The sequence below is a fragment of the Colobus angolensis genome, unplaced genomic scaffold (genome assembly GCF_000951035.1).
Source record: "Colobus angolensis palliatus isolate OR3802 unplaced genomic scaffold, Cang.pa_1.0 Scaffold203, whole genome shotgun sequence".
NCBI classification, from domain to species: Eukaryota; Metazoa; Chordata; class Mammalia; order Primates; family Cercopithecidae; genus Colobus; species Colobus angolensis.
In genome coordinates, this window is record NW_012115189.1 from 1,552,750 (window position 1) to 1,576,762 (window position 24,013).

Below are 24,013 nucleotides of genomic sequence, written 5' to 3' on the forward strand. Positions count from 1 at the left end.
TACTTCGAAAGTCATACCCATTGTGGCAGTCAGGGATTCAATTCGGCTGAATGTAGCAGAAAACCCAAATAACAGTAGCTTAATAAAATAGGGGTTTATCTTCTCTCATGCAAAGTCTGGAGATAGCCAGTCAAGAAGCTGATAGGGCTGTTCCATGACATTACCAGGAACTCAGGTTCCTTTTTCATTTCTGTTCCGCCATCCTTAAGATGTGACCCTCATGTTTATGTTCACAACAAGGCTGCTGGAGCTTCAGCCCCATATTCTCATTTCAAGTAGAAAGAAAAGGAAAGGCAACAGACATAAAATGGAAGTACACCTCATCCAGTGATTATACTTACATCTCATTGGCCAGACCATGTCACAGGCCACTCTCACTGAGAAAGAGGTTGAGAGATTTTTTTTTTTTTTTAAGAGAACACTGTCATTCCCAACACGGGGTTAAATTAGTAATAAAAAGAGAAGAAAACATTGACATTAAGTAGGAATTAACAGTATCAAACATACTCAGGGAGTATTTGTGCCAGGATTTGCCCATTAGTTTAAAACTATACTTAATATGATGATTCTTACCATCTTAAAAAATATTTAATATTCTAATATATAATATATGCTCATGGAAGACATTTTGGTAGCTATCTTAAAGTACAAAGAAGACAAATCAGCCATAAGCCATTACAAAGATACAACCACTGTTAAAATTTTGCTATCTCACCTTCCTTTGGTTGCTTTACCTTGTACACTTACAGTATATTTGTATATCTAAATTGGGCTCATTCTCTACAAATAGCCAGTCTCATCTCCCCAGTATTTTAAAATTTTGTTTTATAGATCATAAGACAATATATACTCATTATGGAAAAATCTAGAAAAAACAGAAAAGTATAAAGAAATAAAAATACTTTACCTATAATTCCATCCTTAGATCTAATTCCTTGCTATGATTTTGAAAAAATGACTTATATACTTTTTGTGCATTATATGTACATCAATATAGTTTAAGTCATATTATATATAAATTTTGCATTTGGCTTTTAAAAAATATAAGACAAACACAAGGTTTTTATTAACATAATTTTAAATACCTGCCTGATATTTTACTTAAATATCGTGTTTAGATTTCCAAGGTTGTGCTATTATAAATCATGTTACTCTGAACATCTATTTTTACACAAGCTTCATCCACATTCTGGGAACATTTTCTAGAAGGTGGAAATAAAATTGTGTTATATTATGATGTGTATTCTTGAGTTTTTGTGTTGATTCATTTCCTAGTAATCAGGGAATGTCCTTAAGCAAAGCATATTCTGCATGTTTGTTTGCAGTTTGAGAAAAGTTACTGTTTAAAAATAAAACCTTGTTGTTTGATGCTCTCCTTCTAATGCGTATTTAATCCTTTTTCACACTTTCACTTCTGAAGGTGGGCCTAACGACATTATCGTTAAGGGATAAAACTTCATTATTTTGACTGGGACACTAATGTGTTCTTATCATGTCCTTCTTGAATGAGTTTCTCTTCGGGCATCTTGGAGCGTTCTGTTACAGACTTCCTTTGAACAACAGGACATGAAATAAAACCTCGATACTTTTTACTTTTGTTTATTAAATCTAGATACTTTTACAAGAACCCTATTTGTCCAGGATACAGCCCTTCCGTTTTCCCAGCCTCTCCAGCTGGCTCCTCCCTCTCCCCCACCCCGCTTTCAAAGCCGCCCCATCGTTCCCACGCTAGCAAGTTAATGTCCTTATTTACGAGAACTTGTGTTTCACAGTCTTAACCACGGAGATTAAGATGTCTCTGCGTGGAATTCCTTTGTTTTTAAAGATTTTCCAGCCCATCTTTTGGGGAAAAGACCCTCAAAGTGGGACACAGCCCCGCCCCCACCTGGCCCCGCCCCCTCTGGTCCGGAGTCTTCCATCTCCATGGTTACGTGGCGGTTGCTGCCAGAGCCCAACTGCCCCGACAGTCGCGGTGAGGGCCCCAGGACAGAAGCAGACAGACACGGCTCCTGCTGTCGATTCCGATCCAGGTCAGCCTACTCGGGGCTCCGCGCCCTTGACCCGGAGGTGTATCCCGCCAGGCGGCAAGCGTGGGGCAGCTGGCGGAGCCCGGGCCGCTGGAGGACCGCGTCCTGCCTAGTAGAGACTTAGCTCTCAGTCTCGATCCTTTAGGCTGCGCCGCCGCTGAGCTGGAATAGCGGTCCATTCCTGCCGGAGGCGCCCAGGGCTGCAGGGCGGCCCTCTAGCCCCTGCGCGGGTGCCTGAGGCCTCCTGCCTGTGTTCCACTCCACTGGCTACCCCAGAAGCCGGACCTCGGGAGACTTAGTAACTGGTGGGTAGATGCGGGGAAGGTGCTGAGCCGCGTCCCTAGCGACCCGGCAGCATTGCGCATGCGCACACAGACCCAGAGCCGAATGGACTCTCCCACAGACCTGCACTCGCTCATGCGCTGCCTGCGATCCTGGAGTACTGATTGAAAGCTGTTTTAAGCGATTCCCTTATGCCGCGCACTGTTGTAACCACTAAATAGATAAGACGAATTTAGTCCTCACGCCTCTGGGAAGAAGTGAAACAAGTGCCCAAGATCTACAGCTAGACAGTGGTCGGGTCACGATGAAATCTAGGCAATCTGGTTTCACTGGACAAAATGCCTCGTGTTTCCTACCCATCCGTCGGAAAGCTAATAATGCTGAGGAGTTAGCTTTATGTACCTGATATTGCCTTTGTTATACTCTACATGCCAAGTTCCATTGTGCTCAGTTACTAATATTCAGGAAAATCAGAAAACTCGGTCAAAACCTGCCACTTTTTCCTTAGAGTAAATGGAATTAATAACCAGGAGTTCATTTTTTCCCATGATGCATAACTCTTACGTTTTGGTTTTTGCTTTTGCGTTTTTTATCGAGAGTCTGAACTCCATTTTAGATGTGCGGAAGATTATTTCAATGATCTGAGCAAGAATTGTTTTCCAAGATTCTAGTACAATTACGAAAGGTTATTTAGTGAATGTGGTTGAATAAGCATTTCCTCTTTCAAGCTCTACTCTTGGGGATTTCTCATTAATTTTACCTTCCTCCCCTACAAATACTGCTTAGCCTTTTTTTTTTTTTTTTTTTTTTTTTTTTTTTTTTTGATACGCAGTTTCGCTCTTGTTGCCCAGGCTGGAGTGCAATGGCTCGATCTCGGCTCACCGCAACCTCCGCCTCCCGGGTTGAAGCGATTCTCCTGCCTCAGCCTCCCGAGGAGCTGAGATCACAGGCACCCGCCACCACGCCCGGCTAATTTTGTATTTTTAGTAGAGACGGGGTTTCTCCGTGTTGGTCAGGTGGGTCTTGAACTCCCGACCTCAGCTGATCCCCCCCCTGCCTCGGCCTCCCAAAATGCTGAGATTACAGGCGTGAGCCATCGCGCCCAGCCTGCTTAGCCTTTTTTTTTAAATTAAGAATATCATGATAGGAATATATGTTTAGTGACCATAATTTAAATAATTGAAAATGTTACTTTTCAGATGTTTCAATTATTTGAAATCCCAATCATTGTCTGTCTTCAATAAAGTCCTTCATTTTTAAAAATAATGAAAAACAGGAGAGGCCTAGATACTAATAAAAATACTAATAAGGTAATACATGATATTATGACTCTACAAATACAATATTGGAGAAATCAAAAGAGAAAAAAACAAATTTGCATAAAACCACGTTTTTTAAAAAAAAATTGTTGTTTTATTTAGCCAGAATGCCTCCAACTCAGGCCGAAAGTGTTATAAGGAGTATTATACGAGAAATAGGACAAGAATGTGCAGCCTATGGAGAGTTTGTTTCTGAAACTCTGATTGCTTTTATGGTAAGAAGAATCTTTTCGTGATTACTACTTTATTAAGAGCTTTTTAAAGATGTGGTGTCCATTTTCCCCTTTAAATTCTGTGAAGCTTTCATAGATGTTTTTCACCTTAATCATAATGAGATCATCGGACAAGTTAGTGAAAACATTTTAAAAACGCTTATAGAGCATGTGAGTTGTAGATTTATAGAGACTGATTTAGAAGACCTTGATGAGTTTGGAAAACATCAATAATGTTCTCCTGTGTGGGAATTTTTTGATGTGTATTTTTGTTTGCCGTTGTTAAAAATTACTCATTGCTATGGTTTCTCTGTTCTTGCTTTTGGTTAAGATAACAATACACAATAAAAATACAATAAAATATACCATAGTTTCCCAACTGAAAACCTAGCCATTGCTTTCAACTTATTTCCCCATATAACTTTTCTAGCACCCCATTCAAGTTTGATGTTTGTCGCTTCTTTTCTTCAGCCTCTAACAAGGGTACAGATGAGTTCAGTAGTAAGAAAAATAGTGGAAAAACCAATCCCAATGTAATCAGGAGGTAGTTGTTTAAAAAATGGAAACATATTAAACTAATAATATGAAATAAAATTGCTTAATGGATTCTTTCCTACTTAATGGACTCGTTCCTACTTTTTTCCAGGTGAAAGCTGTTGTCCTGGATCCGAGTAATGGCTTTAACATGGATAGAACCCTCATGAAAAGTGATGTGCAGAATCTTGTTAAGGTGATTACCCAACAGTCCTCAAATTTGCAATTACTTATTCTCAGTTGTAAACACAGTATTTGTGTTAGTCATTATTGCCTTCAGCTGCATGAAACAAAAGCCCACAAAATAGTAGTACACACGAGGTATTTTTCTCATAACACAAAGTCTGGAGAGACATAGACCCTTCTTCCTGGCTTCCTGGGGCATGCCATCCTTGCAATATAGTCATCTGATGGTCAAAAGATAGCTACCCTACCTCTAGGTAGAAAGAAGGGGGAAGGCAAAGGGCAAAATACGTGTGTCAATTGGGTCTATCACCTTCTTTCCGGAAAATAATAATTTTCCCAGAATCCCTTCCATCTACTTACATTTATTGACCAGAATGATACTGTAAGTGACCCAGGGACATTCACTTCTTTTTTCTTTTTTAGATGAATAAATCCCTGCCCCAATCCAAATTGAGGCTCTGTTAGTAAGGAAGGAAGGGCAGGGAAATTGGGCAGGTAGCAGCATCTGCTACAGTATTTTAGTGAAACCTTGTTATTAATCTCTTACATTGCAAACATTAACTGGTTTGTCATACACTGTGAAGTTAAATAGAACTAAATTAATTTGCATTTCTCTAATGCTGAGTGATGTTGAGCATTTTTTTCATGCTTGTTGGCCATTTGTATGTCTTCTTTTGAAAAATGTCTATTCATGGCCTTTGCCCACTTTATAATGGGGTTATTTGTTGTTGTTGTTTGAGTTCCTTGTAGATCCTGAATATTAGACCTTTGTCAGATGCATAGTTTGTACATATTTTCTCCCATTCTGCAGGTTTTCTTTTCACTCTGTTGATTATTCATTTTAATGTGTAGAAGCTTTTTAGTTTATTTAAATCCAATTTGTCTATTTCTGTTGCATTTGCTTTTAAGAAATGAATTCTTTGCGTAGGCCAATGTCCAGCCCTAGGTTTTTTTCTGATATTTTTATAGTTTCAGGTCTTACATTTAAGTCTTTAATCAATCTTGAGTTGTTAATTTTTGTATATGGTGAGACATTGGGATCCGGTTTCATTCTTCTGCATATGGTAATCCAATTTTCCCAGCACCATTTATTGAATAGGATGTCATTTCTCCAGTGTATGTTTCTGTTGACTTTGTCAAAGATCACCTGACTGCAGGTATGTGGCTTTATGTCTAGATTTTCTATTCTGACAATGGGATACAATCTTACACCAGTTAGAATGTCTTTAAAAAGTCAAAACATAACAGATATTGGGGAGGATGCAGAGAAAAGATGGTATAAAGCTTGTTCTTAGCAATAAGGGAAGTGATTATGACAGTCAGAAATGTTATTGGAAAGCCGTGGAAGAGAATCAAGGAGGGGCAGAAAATAAGTTATTCTCCTTGTCAGGACCCAGGAAGACTTCTCCATTCCCCTCAAGCCCCAACTCAACTACGTTGGAAAGAATCAAGCCAATATACTTTTAATATGACAGGTACATAAACTAACAACGTATAATTCAAGTGACAATTTTTTTCTCAACTAAAAATCATGTGGATGAGCTATTTTTTTAAGTGTGCATTTTAGAACAGTACTTCTCTGTGTGGAAGGATCCAGGTGCACAGACTTCTGCAAAGACACAGTGTCCAATCCTCAGTCTTGCATTCTCCCCGCCCTCCTCCCAGGAAAGCAGGGTGGTGCTCAGGGAGACGGGTTGAGAGTGATGCTGCCAAGTGCCTGCCAGCTGCAGTATATTCAGCCTACAGGGTGAGCAGTGAAGGAAGTGGGGGAGGGAGGTGATAAGTAGAGATGAGAGAAGGAAAGAAAAACTGAGGTTAATATTCAATCTAAAGAGGCAAGGCAGAGAAGGGAAATGAGCCATCTATGTGGGGGCTCATGGGAGAAAACAGACCAGGAGAAGAAATATCAAGGGTAGAACCAGAGAAATTTTGTGAAGAGAGGGGTGGTAGTTACAGCAGCCTTTAAATTTTAATTTAATTTTATCTTTTGAGATGGAGTCTCACTCTGTCTCCCAAGCTGGAGTGCAGTGGCACGATCTCAGCTCATTGCCATGTCCACCTCCCAGGTTCTCAAGCAATTCTCCTGTCTCAGCCTCCCGAGTAGCTGGGACGACAGGTGTGCGCCACCACGCCCAGCTAATTTTTGTATTTTTAGTAGAGACGGGGTTTCATCATGTTAACCAGGCTGGTCTCGAACTCCTGACCTCGGGTGATCTGCCCACCTCAGCCTCCCAAAGTGCTGGGATTACAGGTGTGAGCCACCGTGCTGGCTGCAGCAACTTTTTATAAAATAAACTTAGCAGTGTTGTTCAAGGCACAAATAAATAGTAACGAGGAACTCTAGAAGAGTTTTAGACTGGAATATAAGCTTTGTGGAACATTTACCCACATTTAGACTGCCCAAACTAACCAAAACATCAGGTTTCTTGCCTTCAACTAAACTACTAGCCACCTGGGCATGATGATTATTGGTTAACTCAAGGGAAATGACTTATTGCTTAACAAATGTTATTGGTAGTAAAGATATGGAATCAACCTAAGTGTCCATCAACAGATGATTGGATAAAGAAAATGTATATACACATACACACCATGGAATACTATTGAGCCATAAAAAATGATGAAATCATGTCTTGTGGCAACATGGATGGAACTGGAGGCTACTATCTTAAGTGAAATAACTCAGAAACAGAAAGTAAAATACCACACGTTCTCACTTACAAGTGGGAGCTAAATAATACATACACAGGGACATAGAGAGTGGAACAGTAGACATTGGAGACTTGGGAGGGTGAGAGGGGAGTGAGGGATGAGAAATCACTTAATGGGTACAATGTCCACTATTCAGGTGTTAGCTACCCTAAAAGCCCAGGCTTCACCACTACACACAATATATCCATGTAACAAAATGACACTTGTACCCCCTAAATCTATAAAAATAAAAAATGTTATTGGTTAAATAAACTATAAAGCCTGAAGTCTTCAAGGAGAAAAAATAATAATAAAAGGGGTTATTGGTGAATAAATATCAGGAACCACTGCTTTTCCCTTTATTTTTGAAAATAACTTTAGGAAATACTTGTCTCAGAAACTATAACTAGACGTATCCATGGACTATTCTTTTCTAGCTTTGTATGACTCGGCTATTGGATACTAAAAATCCATCCCTGGACACTATTAAGATGCAAGTCTACTTTGATATGAATTATACAAATCGAGGTAACATATACTACCTATGTTTATACTTAAATTTCATATTGTATTTCAGCTAAGAAGGGCTTCATTTGGCTGACAATGAATTTAACTGTTTAATCAATTTAACAATTTAATTTTTGGCAATCTTTTGAAATATTTTTCAACTTTGAGGACTATAACAATGTTAGAAATGCTAAATGAAAAAAAAAACATTGGCCTTTGTGAGGGTTAAAAGCGAATTCCAATTATTATGCTCATAATTATTGTTTCCAAGTCTATTGTATTTTAACCTTTATGGCACTAATACATAATAATTAGGAATTCGAACAACCAGCCCATTGAAGTTAAAAGTTTTTAATTTGTAGATTTCCCTGTTCTTGGTTTATGTTATTTTCTCATAATAATTACCTAAATTATATAGCTATTCAAAAATGAAATGAATGATGGGGAGTTTAAGTTTAGAAAGCTTTTCAATATGTAACATTTTTTTCTTTTGAGACAGTCTTGCTCTGTCACCCAGGCGGGAGTGTAGTGGCATGATCCACAGATCACTGCAACCTCTGACTCCTGGGTTGAAGCAATTCTCCCACCTCAGCCTCCCGAGTAGCTGGGACTATAGGTGTGTGCCACCTTGCCCAGCTAATTTTTGTATTCTTAGTAGAGACGGGATTTCACCATGTTGCCCAGGCTGGTGTTGAACTCCAGGCCTAAGCCTGGTGTTCTGTCCGCACCTTGGACTCCCAAAGTGCTGGGATTATGAGTGTGAGCCACCACGCCTGGCTCATTATGTAAATAATGTAATGCATACATCAAACACAAGTTGGAAACAAAAGAAAAAGGAAAATGTAATTCTCTGTGGACCGCCTCTGCCCCTGCTGTATAAAACAAATCTATTTCTCTATGGACTACCTCTACCTCTACTATATATTACAATCATTATTAACAATTTGATGATTTTTCTCTTTATTAGTTTCAGTTATGCTACCTATGTAAAAGTATGTATCTTGCATTTTTGCTTAATAGGGAAATTTTAAAGCAATAAAATAGTCATAGAATTGATAAAATTTAACCTATACATTTTTACATTTGTTATTTAAACATATTTTTAATTTGCAAAGTTCTCAGTTGGTTTTGTGGCAAGAGTATAGGTATAAACTGTGCGTGGTGGATATGTTAATTATTGCCCTTGTAATAGTAATATGGGTTGTCTTACAGAGTCATTGCAAGAATTGTACTTGCAACAACTCAGTGAACAGTGTCCTGTCAAAGTTAAGCCTATCCCTCATCATATCACAGGAGGAATGAGGAGGGATACAGTTCTCGATGCAACATCGTATTACCAATAATGCTTTTCAGAGGAAATTTATCTAGAACTGAAATAAAAATACATGTAACTGAAAGGAACATATATACTACATATATATTTCTGCTACTATATATGCTTATGTATAGTATACTACATGTGCTTACATATAGCATAAATATGTAATATGTATATATTTATTTTTTCATATAGTATTATATATATGTTGTAGAAATGGCCTTCTTTATTTTCTGCTTAATTGGGAGGTTTTAGCCTTTTCTGAAATGTACTGTTTAGTTTGGCTGTTTAAAGTCTTAGGTGTTTTGACAAAGTATTCCATTTAAGTCACTGTAATAAATGTTTCCTACTGGATTTTTGTCTTGAGGCTACTTGCTGGCCACTGTTTTTTATTTCATTACTACAGCTTAAGAAATTGCTTGTTTACCTGAAGCAGAATTGCCATATCCAATCCCAGTTTTTCTCTAGTTCTTATGTAAGAAGAATTCTAAAAATCAAATATATAGAACACTGTTATTTGGCAATTTTAGTGGAATTTCTCGAAGAACATCACCGGGTCCTAGAGTCTAGATTAGGCTCTGTTACCAGAGAAATTACAGATAACAGAGCATGTGCTAAAGAAGAATTGGAAAGCCTGTACCGGAAGATTATCAGCTATGTGTTACTCCGCTCTGGCCTTGGATCCCCTACAGACATCAAGACTGTCAGAGAGGTAACAGGTAAAAAGTATAACCAATTTCCATTTCATAAGTGAAAATATATGATCATTGTATTTTATAAAATATGTTAAATTAGAAGTGTTAAAAATTGAAGTTTCCTTTTTATCTGAAAAAAACATCAGCACGAATGAGTTAAAATGTACCCAGTCTCCTTTTACACTGTGTGTCCGTTCTAAAACTCAAGTAGCACCTCTAGAAAGTGAAATATTGCTAATTTTCCTAGGGCTGCACATATCTAGGGACCTATTACACCTCATTAGAGAGACATTGATAGTAGGAGTGAGGGTACCAGGCTGACTGAGGAAATGGAAAAGCTGGAAAGGGATATTTCATATTGATGAAAAGAATTGAGTCTGTCATTTAAAATGGATGATGGAAAGGGGCACTGTTTTATCCTTAGAAAATCTTTGCCCTCTTTCATCCTTTAAAATGAGGAACAGGAAAAATGTCTAGCTCTCCTATGGCCTTCTTCTGTAATTATTTTAAAGCATCCATTTTTCGGCTCAGATCCCTAATTAGAAAGCTTGTTTTCATGCCCATTGCCAAAAAGTTACTGCTGGATGCGCTTAATTATTAAAAATGGACATGAGACAATGGCATAACTCTCAGTAATCCAGCTTTGATGTGTGCTACATTTTATTATGTATTCTCTAACCAGGTATCAGTAATTTAAAGAATCATGTAAGTAACTCAGACTCTTAACTTGCTGCTAAAGAAAAAACCTTATTTAACTTCTGATATCTTTATTCTATCATTTTGTTTTCCTTTTTTTTTTTTTTTTTTTCTGGTTTATTTTAGCTGCTCTACAGAGTGTTTTTCCTCAGGCTGAGCTTGGGACATTTCTAACTCTGTCTAAGAAGGACAAAGAACGCCAGCTGAAAGAACTCACCATGATTGTTACTGGAATTCGTTTATTTAACAGAGACTGTGGAAAAGGAGGAGAAGGCATCGATGATTGTAGGTATATCATTAGGTTAATGCTAAAGGTTATGTATGTTTAAAATTTAAGTTGCACAGTGAGGAAGATAATAAACAACATACCAGTGGCATTCTTAAATTTAAGATTTGCATTTTTTACTGTTTCCTGAAGAGTAACTACTGTTTATAATGTGTAGTGATTTTTACTTTTGCTGGGGCAAGACTTTACATTTTATGTACCATGAAGCTAGTAGGAGAAAGTGAATCAGTGAAAGCAATGAAGGGCCCTGCTCAAAGCTAACCTCCCCGTTCAGTGGGGCTTTATGTTCATTACTGCAAGCCAATAACCAAAAGGGAGTACAATTTAGTTATTTAAAAAATAAAAATCTTCCTGAAAACAGTTCCCGGTGCAGTTAATGGGATGAAAAGATCCACAAGGAGATATTTCAAATCTCTAAATTTGGGGGCATCTGCTTTGTGGTTATATACTTAATGCATTCTTTATAAGTTTGAAAGTACTTATGAAATATTTAATGAAGCACCTACCAGTAGAAGTAACTTCCTTATGAAATTTGGTACTCCTGTATGTCCACCGATAAGGTGTTAGTTTCTTTCACCAAATCACTAATCTACTATAAAAGGGTAATTTTTTTCTATTTTAAAAACTGTTCTAAAAAGTCAAATTTCCATTTTCATAAATGACCCTCCCTTGCTAGACTATTCTGTCATTTTTCACCATCCAGATGAGTTTCTTAACAAATATTCCTTTTTTTAAAAAAAAAAAATAACTAGAAGATATACAAAAGGAAGGATCAGTGGCTCTTCTGGAAGCACATGGTTAACAACACATAATACCAAACTCTGCCTATTCTCTAAACTTCTACATTTAGTGGCAAAAGCTGACCTACTATAACTGGGTTATCATTCTGATAGTATCTTTTGTTTGAACTTGTTTGTTTTAGATTTTTTTTTTTTTTTGAGATGGAGTTTCGCCCTTGTCGCCCAGATTGGAGTGCAGCGGCGCGATCTCAGCTCACTGCAACCTCCCCCTCCCAGGTTCAAGTGATTCTCCTGTGCTGAGATTACAGGCGCGCGCCACCACACCCGGTTAATTTTTGTATTTTTAGTAGACACGGGGTTTCACCATGTTGGCCAGGATGGTCTCAATCTCTTGACCTCATGATCTGCCCGCCTCAGCCTCCCAAAGTGCTGGGATTACAGGCGTGAGCCCCCGCCCCCAGCCTAGATTCTTTTCTTTATGTCGTGGGACCCATGAAACACATGCCTCATTATTACTAATTTGATTGGGGAAAAAACCCTAACTTAATGCTTAAAATGTAACTACTTTCTAGGCTTCTTCTTCTTAATTGTTTTTAGTCTTCTTTATGGCTGCCTTTTTATATACTCTTACAAATAGTGCCAGCTGTTCTCCATGTAGCAATCCCAGCCACCATGCAGCATATTGATTACCAGCTTGAGACTGCCCGGAGCCAGGTATACCGCTACACAGCCATCCTTGAGAAGGCAGCCAACGACCCACACATGAGAGCTGAACTTCAGCCATATATGTTAAAAGAAGCGCTCTATAATATACGACAATATGAGGTCTTCCTTCAGATCATTTTGGTGAGTTAAGTTCATATGTATCATTTTCCATATAACGCAGTCTCTTTATATAAGGCCACATCAGGTAGAACCAGGTCACTAATTAAGGAGACAACCTCAATAACTGCTCAGTTTATATTGCTTTGGTAGGGTTAGGAATCAAAATAAAAATAGAAGAGTTGGGTTTTGATTTTAATGAAAATATTTTGGTAGAAATTGAATTTGTATTTTTTCATTGGTATTTGATAATATAATTGTTAGCATGCTGTAGTTAAACAATGGTGTGTATGTAAGTAACACTATGTTTATTTTAGTTCAGAGCAAGTATCTAACATTGTTTGGCAGGTGGTTGCCTTTCAAATAATTTTTGTGTAATTATTTGTTCTCACTGTAACACCTGGTAGAAAAGATTTTTTTAAAGATTCTTTTGTAGGCCAGGCACAGTGGCTCATGTCTGCAATCTTGGCACTTTGGGAGGCAAAGGTGGGCAGATCGCTTGAGCCCAAGAGTTCAAAACCAGCCTGGCCAACATGGCAAAACGCCATCTCTACAAAAAGTACAAAAATTAGCCAGGCACAGTGACATGTGCCTGTATTCTCAGCTGCTGAAGAGGTTGAGGTGGGAGGATCACTTGAGCCCGGGGGGCAGAGGTTGCACTGAGGCCAAGATCACACCACTGCACTCTGGCATGGGTGACAGAGGGAGACCCTGATCCTGACTCAAAAAAACTTAAAAAAAAAAAAAAATAGAGTGGGGTCTTGCTATGTTGTCCAGGCTGGTCTTGAACATCTGGCTTCAAGCAATCCTCCTGCCTCGGCTTCCCAAAGTGCTGGGGTAACAGGCATAAGCCACCACGCCTAGCCAGGTAAGATTTTTATATCTGGTGTTTCTAGATCTAATGAACAAGCCACACAGTATCCCTAGAGAGTTGGAAAATATGGTAAAGTGGTGGTTATAACCTTTTTAAAAAGTAGCAGTGCCCTTTCTGTCAGATAGAAACTTACTCAGAATCTTACAAATATAAAACAGATATCTACATAAAGGGATTGGAGGACCTTTTCACTAAGGGATATCCCCATGACACTCTAGGGTTGTAAGGAAGACAGTCTGTTAATTACTGCATGTTGGCAAGTTATGTTCCCACTCATCACCATTTACTTTTACACAACCTCTGTTTTCCAGTAACTATGAGACTCTCAGTTAATGGAACTGTCTTTTGTATGAGTGAATGCTAATTTCTTGAGGGATAGAAGAGGATGTATTCTGACTACCTCTTCTTTTTAACTTGTATTTTAATGACTTGGTATTACTATTGGATGCACTTAACCTAGCTGCCCGGATGACATGACTTCGTTCAGACTAGAGGTTGTCTTCACAACTAGCCTATCTAATTGTCTTCAGAAGGAGGATCCTAGCTGGGAGGCTGAGGTTGGAGAACTGCTTGAGGCCAGGAATTCAAGACCAGCCTGGGCAACATTACGAGACCCTGTCTCTACAAAAAATAAAATTAGCCAAGCGTGGTACTAATGGTACTAACTTATAATCCCAGCTACTTGGGAGGCTGAAGTAGGAAAATTGCTTGAGCCCAGGAGTTTGAGGATATAGTAAGCTTTGGCTATGCCACTGCGCTCCAGCTTGGGTAGCCAAGGAAGACCACATCTCTAAAAAGAATAAATATATAAATAATAATAAAAACCAAGTCACCCTCTTGGGGTAGATATTTCCCTTTACATTACCTTGTGGCTATCAGCCTTATGTTAACTAGTCAGCTACTAAGGGGATTTTGTAATCAATTTATTTTGAAGTGCATGTGAGTCCACAGGAGTCGAACTTCCCATTCACATTTGTCACCTGCATTCAAAGGCGATACTCTAAGAAAGAACCTTGGGAAACTGTCACATAACTGTAAGGATGTTGCAGAAGATGTCATTCATTATATAGAATCTTCTCATAGCTTTCAATCATGAATCCGCCAACTAAGTCTTAAATTCTCATTGGCGTTCTACTTCTCACAGCTAGAGAGGGACAGTGAGTAGAGTGTGGGCTTTGCAACCAGACTACATGAATTCTAATCATGACTTTGCCAATTACTAAATCTGTGTCCCTAAGGAAGCTGCTTAACTTCCCTGTGCCTTGGTTTCCATATCTGTAAAATGGGGTTATTCATAGTCTTCACCATGTAAATAAGGCAGCATAGCGCCTGGTGCAAAGGCTCAATAAAGTGATGATGATGTTGTTTATGATTATCATCATCATCGTTAGGGTGTTAGCTGAACAGCTGTGATTTCATTTGTCTAGTGGAACAGCTGAAGAGCTTTTATTTTTCCATACAGTATCTCATTTCCAAGCTCCTTGCTGCTCATGTTGGTGAAAAAGTTAATTTTCTTATCCAAGCACTCTTTATGGCCATTTTGTGCTGACTTTAGTCAGGATCAGGATGAGTTTTCTTAACTTTCTTATTCTTTGCTCAAAGAATTTTTTTGTTTTGTTTTTAAACTATTCAATCCTTCCCTATCAGTCTTAGTGACAATTAAGGTTGATTATTATGAAATGGATATTGGTTTAATCAGTATTATCTCTAGATTATAAACTGCACCAATTTAAAATTAGCCAAGATTTTTCCTATATTAAAATCTATGAATATTCTTTTTAAAGTCACATTATTTGAACAGATACTACTTAAAAATTTTAAAGTAGCAATTTTGATTTTTAAAAATTCTCTCCTCAAAGTTTCAGTTTATGTGAACATTTAAAAAATCCAATATGGGCCGAGTGCGGTGGCTCATGCCTGTAATCCCAGCACTTTGGGAGGCTGAGGCAGGCGGATCACCTGAGGTCAGAAGTTCGAGACCAAGCCTGGGCAACATGGTGAAACCCCGTCTCTACCAAAAATACAAAAATTAGCTGGGCATGGTTGTGGATGCCTGTAATCCCAGCTACTCAGGAGGCTGAGGCAGGAGAATCGCTTGAACCCAGGAGACAGAGGTTGCAGTGATCCAAGATTGTGCCACTGCATTCCAGTCTGGGTGACAGAGTGAGATTCTGTCTCAAAAAAAAAAAATATATATATATATATATATATGTGTGTGTATATATATATATATATGTGTGTATATATATATATATATGTGTGTATATATATAGAGAGAGAGAGCCTATGTAAGATAGTGAATTATTTTGTTTTGATCAGGCCTTTATTTGCTACAGTGAACACACGGAAATATTCTAGAAAAGAAAAGGAAATGATGATCATAGTTTTGCTGACTCTTTTTTATTTTATTTTATTTTTTTTGAGACATAGTCTCGCTCTGTCACCCAGGCTGGAGTGCAGTGGCCAGATCTCAGCTCACTGCAAGCTCCGCCTCCCGGGTTCCTGCCATTCTCCTGCCTCAGCCTCCAGAGTAGCTGGGACTACAGGCGCCCGCCACCTCGCCTGGCTAGTTTTTTGTATTTTCAGTAGAGACGGGGTTTCACTGTGTTAGCCAGGATGGTGTCGATCTCCTGACCTCGTGATCCGCCCGTCTCGGCCTCCCAAAGTGCTGGGATTACAGGCTTGAGCCACCGCGCCCGGCCAGTTTTGCTCTTAACTGAGAGAATAAAATTCCATCCTCCATGGGCTTTTAAAGTGCAAGGCAGACACCAAAGAGAGAAAGCTGCATGATATTGTGCAAGTAAGAGTTGCATTTGATAGCACATTTGTTAAAACCTGTAAGTCAAGATTTTTGTAGAGTTCTTTCCCCCCAAGCTATTTTTGCAGGGCCCATTCACAGACACACAACACAGGGCTTTTTGATTGTCCTTGATAAAGCAAGTAAAAAAATCAGGTGGAATCTGTGCTTGTTTTATTATATTTTATTTCTGTTGTAATAAGAACATTAAACATCAGAGATTCCATTCTAATTTCTGCTTCTATAAGTTTGACTAGACTTGTTGAAAATTGTCTGTGGAAGAAAGTATGAGGAACTTATAAAAAATGTTTAAAAGGTAGGGGGAAGCTGAAGAAGACAAAGAAACATACTGGGATCACATGCTTTTGCCAAACATTTGAATGTTATGATAATTTTTTTTAAGTGATATCATTTTTAGAGGACTAATATTATAATTAAAAACTCTAGATGGGCTGGGCGTGGTGGCTCACGGGAGGCCGAGGCGGGCGGATCACCTGAGATCAGGAGTTGGAGACCAGCCTGGCTAACATGGTGAAACCCCATTTCTACTAAAAATACAAAAAATTAGCCAGTCACGGTGGTGGGAGCCTGTAATCCTAGCTACTCGGGAGGCTGAGGCAGGAGAATCGCTTGAACCCGGGAGGCAGAGGTTGCAGTGAGCCAGATCGCACCATTGCACTCCAAGTTGGACAACAAGAGTGAAACTCCATCTCAAAAAAAAGAGAAAGGTCTGGGTGCAGTGGCTCACGCCTGTAATCCCAGCACTTTGGGAGGCTGAGGCGGGTTGATCACGAGGTCAGGAGTTCAGGAGCAGCCCGGTCAAGATGGTGAAACCCCATCTCTACTAAAAATACAAAAAATTAGCCAGATGCGGTGGCAGACGCCTGTAATCCCAGCTACTTGGGAGCCTGAGGCAGGAGAATCGCTTGAACTCGGAGAGCGAAGGCTGCAGTCAGCCGAGATTGTGCCACTGCACTCCAGCCTGGGCGACAGAGTGAGACTCTGTCTCAAAAAAAAAAGAAAAAACAAACAAAAAAAAACAACTCTGGATGATTGTGAATAAATTCTTTTTAGTAAAATGTAAATAATTTCTAGGATATTATTAGAAAAAAGCAAGAAGCTCTGTGTGCCTACTGTGAATGGATCCTGCAAATACAGCTTGGGGGAGGGGTCTACAGTATTTTTTTTTTTTTCTTTTTGAGACGGAGTCTCGCTCTGTCGCCCAGGCTGGAGTGCAATGGCGCAATCTCCACTCACTGCAAGCTCCGCCTCCTGGGTTCACGCCATTCTCCTGCCTCAGCTTCCCGAGTAGCTGGGATTATAGGCGCCCGCCACCATGCCCGGCTAATTTTTTGCATTTTTAGTAAAGACGGGGTTTCACCGTATTAGCCAGGAAGGTCTCTTATCTCTTGACCTCGTGATCCACCCGCCTCGGCCTCCCAAAGTTCTGGGATTACAGGCGTGAGTCACCGCCCCCCGCCCAGCCTTAGAATATTTTTAATTGTAGGTTTTAATAAGTATAGCATGTCAAATGCCACTTTTACTTTGGAGAACATATGCAAATGTATTCCTGTTTCTTGTTGCTGTTGCACAAATCTTAAAAGACTTTAAAGACTGCATTTTCATATTGATTCCTAAAACAAAACTTAACAAGCAAGGGGAAAAAACTCTATGAGGGTAGACAAGAGACCTATTCGATATAATAGATAATAGTGTGTGGAAGAATAAAGCAGGAGGAGGAGTAATGCTTAAACAGCAGTATGAGTAAAATTAAAACAGGATACATATTACATTTATGAATAAAAATTTGTTAGTTGTAATACAATGATAATAGCTGATGTTACTCATGAAGTAATTATTTTTGTCATTTAAAAGGGTCTAGAAAGCATATAATTAGGTTACATATAGATGTCTGAGAATGCAAATGTACTTTTTTCTCTTCAAATAGATGTCATTCTTTTATGCTATACTGATAAATCCACACCACAACCATTTCTGGTGACATCTGGGGCAACACGGTATAATGGTTAAGAGCTGGGCTGTGGGCTCAGATGGTTTGGGATCCACCATGATGCTACCCCTTATTAGCTGCATCTACTTAAGACAATTTACTTACCTTACTATTCTTTGATTTTCTCACTTGTATTTATCCCTTTTCGTATTTGTAAATATTTAATGTGGTGTTTAGCACATAGTAAGAATAAATATAATTATTTCTTTCTTTCTTTTTTTTTTTGGGACGGAGTCCCGCTCTGTTGCCCAAGCTGGAGTGCAGTGGCTCAATCTTGGCTCACTGCAACTTCTGTCTCCTGAGTTCAAGCTGTTCTCCTGCCTCAGCCTCCCGAGTAGCTGGGACTATAGGCACGTGCCACCACGCCCAGCTAATTTTTTGTATTTTTAGTAGAGATGGGGTTTCACCGTGTTAGCCAGGATGGTCTCGATCTCCTGACCTCATGATACACCCGCCTCAGCTTCCCAAAGTGCTGGGATTACAGGCGTGAGCCACCATGCCCGGCCAAATATAATTATTTCAAATTCAGCATTTAGCAACTTATTTTCAGACCATGATTGTTGTATCAAATATATTGTTTTTCTTTCAATGTGGTAACTTTTAAGATTTTCTGCATTCTTCAATGTGATTTTTTTCATTTAATTTTTCATACTTTATTCCTTGATTCCTTGTATCAATAAAGAAAGTAAACGTTTCCCAAGTGTTGATTTATAATGTTTGTGTCACACAAAAAGTTCAGTTTCATGAAGAGTAACATTCAGTGATCTATTTGAATGTAATTTTAATCCTTATTTTAAACTAAGGGCTTTACAATAAGCTAAATACACACAAACCTGTATATCCTGAACTGCAAAAGCAGTTTCCATAACCATATATATTTTAGTCAAGTACACATTTCCACAATGAACAAGTACTTACAAATATGTTAATAGAATACTATCTCAAATGCTTATCCTGTCTTCAACTTTTAAAACTATTCTTGCTACTGAAAGCATTTATTCTGAGAAGATTTAATCTGATGTGGGAACATGAGTTCTCCTAAAACTTAACAGACAGTATTTTGTAAGCCTTAGAAGGTTTTAAATCAAAAATGCCTTCCAACAAGCATTCACATGAAACTTTTAGTTTCTTGGAAAATAATCACTCTTGTTATATGAAGAAAAGAATATTAAGACAAATTATCTTTTAAGACATAAAAATTCTTACAAAAGAACCGTATTTTTCTATATCATCTCCTTAGAAGGATCACAAACCAGTTCACTACCTTTAATAACCTTTCAGTTTACTGTTGTCTAAAAACTTAAGGATACATGAAGCATTTCTTAGTTATCATAAAGTCAAAGATGTCTTTTAGATCTTGCATAATAAATAGCTACAGTATAGCTTACGATGGCACAAATATAGCTAACATATAAATACTACTTTATCCTTTAGATAGTCAAAAGTCAGAAAGAAATAAATGGTTTACAAGGTACTTTAACTTATTATGTGTGATCATTGAAACCCAACAAGTATTTCAAGTATGCTTATTATATAAAGACAGGCGATTAAAGGCTCAAAGATCACCCTAAAATTGAAGGCATGAAAATAAAAGCTAAAAACTTTGTGTTTTTCCATCTTTCATTTACATGGCTTGATATCTATCAGGACCTTACTATAGAAAATATACAGTTAATGTATGTACTTCCCCCAGACGATAATGAAGTTTCAGAAAGTACAAAAGGTGTCAAGATCCATAGTTTGCTTCATCAAATGGTTTTCATTTCATTTCAGGTCTGCATTCATAGTAATCAAGTCTTTAACCCTAGCAAACTTCCTTGGGTCCCTTCAAATCAAGAAAACAATATTGTAAACTTGTACTCAACCTTGTCTTCCAATTCACAGTGCCTTGTGAGTCATTTCAATGATGAACTCTATGACAGGGTCTTCAAGAATATCCCCTGACTCAGTACAAGGATTCTGGTCATCCCCTAAACCATATGTCATACATCACAGGTGAGGTCTCACTAGCTTGCCAATCTGCAGTGCCCTGCTGGCTCACTCCTAACAGATTTTTTCTCAATGTGATTTTATTAAATCTTGTTATCAACAAAATTTTCAGAGGAACCCTTAATTAATTTTATCATTGAGGAATAGGAAAATAACAGCTATACAAAAACGGATTCTTGAGAATCCATTTCTCAAGAATGCAATTATACTTAAATCCAAGAATACCTGTATACATTTAAGAAAAATTATATCCATTGTATTTCAAAAGATTCATCCAGCTCACAAATATCTTGGAAGCTCCAGACATATGCTGATACTGTTCTAGGTGTTGAGGATCTCACGGAGAACAGACTTCCTGCTGTCATTGAGCCTACTTTCAGAGGATGTGGGGAGCAGGTATGGTCTGAAATACATATGATTTTTATACTAGAATTATAAAAATATTAATGCAAATTATATTGTTTTCACAGTCAGATATAATTACTGGTGCTCAAGAAGTGGAAATGATGACAAAACAGTTAGGAGCCCATCTGGAACAACTAAAAATGACCATAAAATCAAAGACAGCAGTCCCAACATCACAAGTCTTCGTAAGTATTTGTCATAAACTTTGACCTTAAGGTGAATTTCCTTTTGAGCCCTATAATATTGGATCACAAGTCATTAGATTTAATTTCTAAAAATACAATGTTTTATATAAGTTGATCCTGTTCTTTATGGTTACTTTGCCATAATAGTAAATTACAAGTTGGATGAGAGAATTCCCCTACATAAGCAACTGCTACTAAAGGAACTGCAACTGTATAGTATGATAACCATATCAGTATTGGCTGTGACAACAGAAATAATCATAGTTCTGTGGTTGAAAATGTATTCATAGTAGCTGGACAGAAATTGCCTCCAGTACAGACATGATGTAACTTGTGACCTTTCTGAAAAGACAGATAATAATCACTTTGTTTACCAGGCCTGCACTTAAATATTGGTTTTCTGGTTATCTGCACCATTTTATGGACAAACCTGGCAAACCTTATCTGGATAAGGAGGTATAAAATGTATGTGTAGTATTTTATTTATTTATTTATTTATTTGAGACAGAGTCTCGCTTTGTCGCCCAGGCTGGAGTGCAGTGGCGCGATCTCGGCTCACTGCAAGCTCCGCCTCCCAAGTTCATGCCATTCTCCTGCCTCAGCCTCCCAAGTAGCTGGGGTTACAGGTGCCTACCACCATGCCCGGCTAATTTTTGTATTTTTAGTAGAGATGGGGTTTCGCCATGTTGGCCAGGCTGGTTTGAACTCCTGATCTCAGGTGATCTGCCCACCTTGGCCTCCCAAAATGCTGGGATTACAGGCGTGAGCTACTGTGCGTGGCCCTCTTTTTTTTTTTCTTAAGACATTTATCCCTTGGTTTTTTGAGATGAAGAGTCCATAAGTCTTTCTTAGGTGATCACATGTGTTTGGCTTTTTAAAGTAAACTAACTTTATAATAATCATACTAAAATAAAATGCTTTGAAATAAAATGCAAATTTATTTTCTCATAATTTATGAATTAAATTTCTATCTAAAGTCTACTGTCTAAGTTCGTAAGACTTTTGCTTAGGGAGAATTAACTTCTTTACAAATGACAATTGTATTTATCTTAAAGACTACAGTGATTTATAATTTTATTACACAGTTGCATTTTGAATATTTTTTTTCTCTGCCTCAGCCTATCTTCATTGCACTTTCTACTCTGTGGACCAGCTTGCAAGACGAAACTATTGTGGTTGGTGTCCTCAGTAATTTATTCACTCACATTCAGCCATTCCTGGGTGCTCACGAACTTTACTTTCCTGAGAGAGCAATGCAACGTCATCTTAATGGAGCAACTGTGAAAACTGATGTGTGTAGAATGAAAGAGCACATGGGTAATGAAAATCATCCATTATTTCCTCTTCTTTTTAAAATTACCTCTAGAATAAAGTCACTCTTTTGTTCTAAAAATTTCATATCTTTCTGATAAAGCATTAAACATTTTTCTTGATTATAAAGTACTAATGAGGGCCAGGTGTGGTAGCTCATGCCTGTAATCCCAGCACTTTGGGGGGCTGAGGCGGGTGGATCACCTGAGGCCAGGAGTTCGAAACCAATCTGGCCAACATGGCAAAACTACGTCTCTATTAAAAATACAAAAATTAGCCGGGCATGGTGGCAGGTGCCTGTAATCCCAGCTACCCAGGAGGCTGAGGCACGAGAATCGCTTGAACCCAGCGGGGCAGAGGTTGCAGTGAGCCAAGATTGTGCCTTTGCACTCCAGCCTGGGTGACAGAGTGAGGCTCCATCTCAAAAAAAAAAAAAAAAAAAAAAAGGCACTCATGGTCATGAGAGGAGGTGTGGAAAACAGAAAAAATGTAAACTGAATAACTTACTATCCAGCAATAACCATTCTTAGTGTTATCGTTCATATTTTGGTTAACAATCTTTTTTTGTGCAGATGTGTTTCTATTGCAGTCCTAGTAATTTTATTATTGATTTGTTGGAGAAAAGAATATTAATCCTTGCTATTTTGTTGCAAATAAAGCTCCATTTCTTTAGAATGTTATTTGTTACATATCTACCTCAGATTCAAGTTGAGAATTTACAAACCAATAAATGTTATCCCTGTAAAATTAATTGAGCTTATTTAGGTCCTTTAGAAGATGCATTGATTCTTATAGAAAAACAATCTTTATCAATAAACTTTTAATCATTTTAGACCCTTCTCTCTTAGCTAAAGACAAGTTAACATTTATGAGGAATGCCAAAAAAGAGCCTGGGACTTGAGATGGTGATGTTGCATAAAAAGAGAGTTTTTTCAGAAAATAAAATTAATAATTTACAAATTTTCTTTTCAAATTCTACTTTTTAAAGATGAAAAATAAAAATATAGCAGTGATTTCTTAAACTATTAGAATGTATAAAAACTGAAAACTAAATCAGAAACTAAAAAATATCCTTTCAGTTCAAGTTTTTTATTACTCATTTCGTTTCATTAAAGCAGCATATCTAAGCAAATATTAAATGAAATTGAAAAGTTAAAGTAGCTTCAACAGTGGATATTAAGCTAACCATATTGGCCAGACTGTTTACCGGCAGCTTCTTAGATTTAGATGTGTCATTTTCTACCATACGTCAGAACTTTTTATTCACTACAACACTATTAAATTACTGCTCCAGTGAATTTGTCAAGCCAGTGTTCTAAAAGAATTTCATTTACACCTGCTACATACTGTCATTGTTAGAGGCTTTCAGGCATATCAGGAAAAAAGAGAGAGGATTTATTTTCTGTAAAGTACGCATTTACTTTTAGTGGTAGCCACAAGATCATTTGTGGTGCCTGCTTTTTGGGTTTAGAACCAGGCACAGAAGTGTACGTGGGATTGTGAAAGCTAAGAAACTTCGGGAACAATGTTTTATAAATATGTGATATTATTTGTGTAAAAATTTATTCAGTTTGCTTATCAAATGTAAATAGGTAAGCTAACCAACAGTAGGACGAATTTTTAAAAATATAAAGAACAAAAATTACACACCTTGTTATCAAAATCAGTTAACATTTTCTTGACTGTCTTTGCTCAGAACCTTCTCTGTTGTTTCAAGAAGCAATAGTCCTAGTTTATAAGCGTCATATTAAACATATTTTGCCACCTAGCATATTATTAAGAACAACGCTATATTGAATGAGGTCAATCTATCTCTGTCTGGGTCACATAGCAGCCACTCTATTCTGCTCAACTCCTTGGGTTATTTACTCTGCAGCAGCAGGAAGCACTACACACTTTCGGAAGTGCCCCAGTCAGCTTTTCTCTCAGCAGCAGAGCATGCTTGTCAGAAATGGCCTCTCCTTTCTGTTCTTCATTCTGGAGCAAAGTCCTACCTCCAAGTTTGCCCCAGAAACTTACGTGACATTATATGTCACTGAGGTCATTTGTACTTCTTTGCTTCAGTAGACTTCCTCATATATCTGGTTTTGTGAATATCAAGTTTTTGCCCATCGGGAAAAGTACAA

General features: G+C 38.0%; 1 protein-coding gene across 2 annotated transcripts in view; it reads left to right on the forward strand.

The window, feature by feature from the left end:
* Positions 1–1,918: 1,918 nt before the first annotated feature.
* Positions 1,919–24,013, forward strand: part of LOC105511717 (chromosome unknown open reading frame, human C6orf165) — a 61,213-nt gene continuing 39,118 nt past the window's right edge. The window contains exons 1-9 of one of the 2 annotated variants that reach the window (XM_011941899.1): positions 1,919–2,030; positions 3,731–3,843; positions 4,487–4,570; positions 7,689–7,779; positions 9,607–9,795; positions 10,594–10,752; positions 12,131–12,339; positions 20,457–20,576; positions 21,695–21,893. In XM_011941899.1, coding sequence (XP_011797289.1) covers positions 3,736–3,843; positions 4,487–4,570; positions 7,689–7,779; positions 9,607–9,795; positions 10,594–10,752; positions 12,131–12,339; positions 20,457–20,576; positions 21,695–21,893 — 1,159 coding nt within the window. In that variant the 5' untranslated portion in view covers positions 1,919–2,030; positions 3,731–3,735. The remainder of the gene's footprint in view (positions 2,031–3,730; positions 3,844–4,486; positions 4,571–7,688; positions 7,780–9,606; positions 9,796–10,593; positions 10,753–12,130; positions 12,340–20,456; positions 20,577–21,694; positions 21,894–24,013) is intronic. The other variant, XM_011941898.1, reaches the window with a different exon arrangement.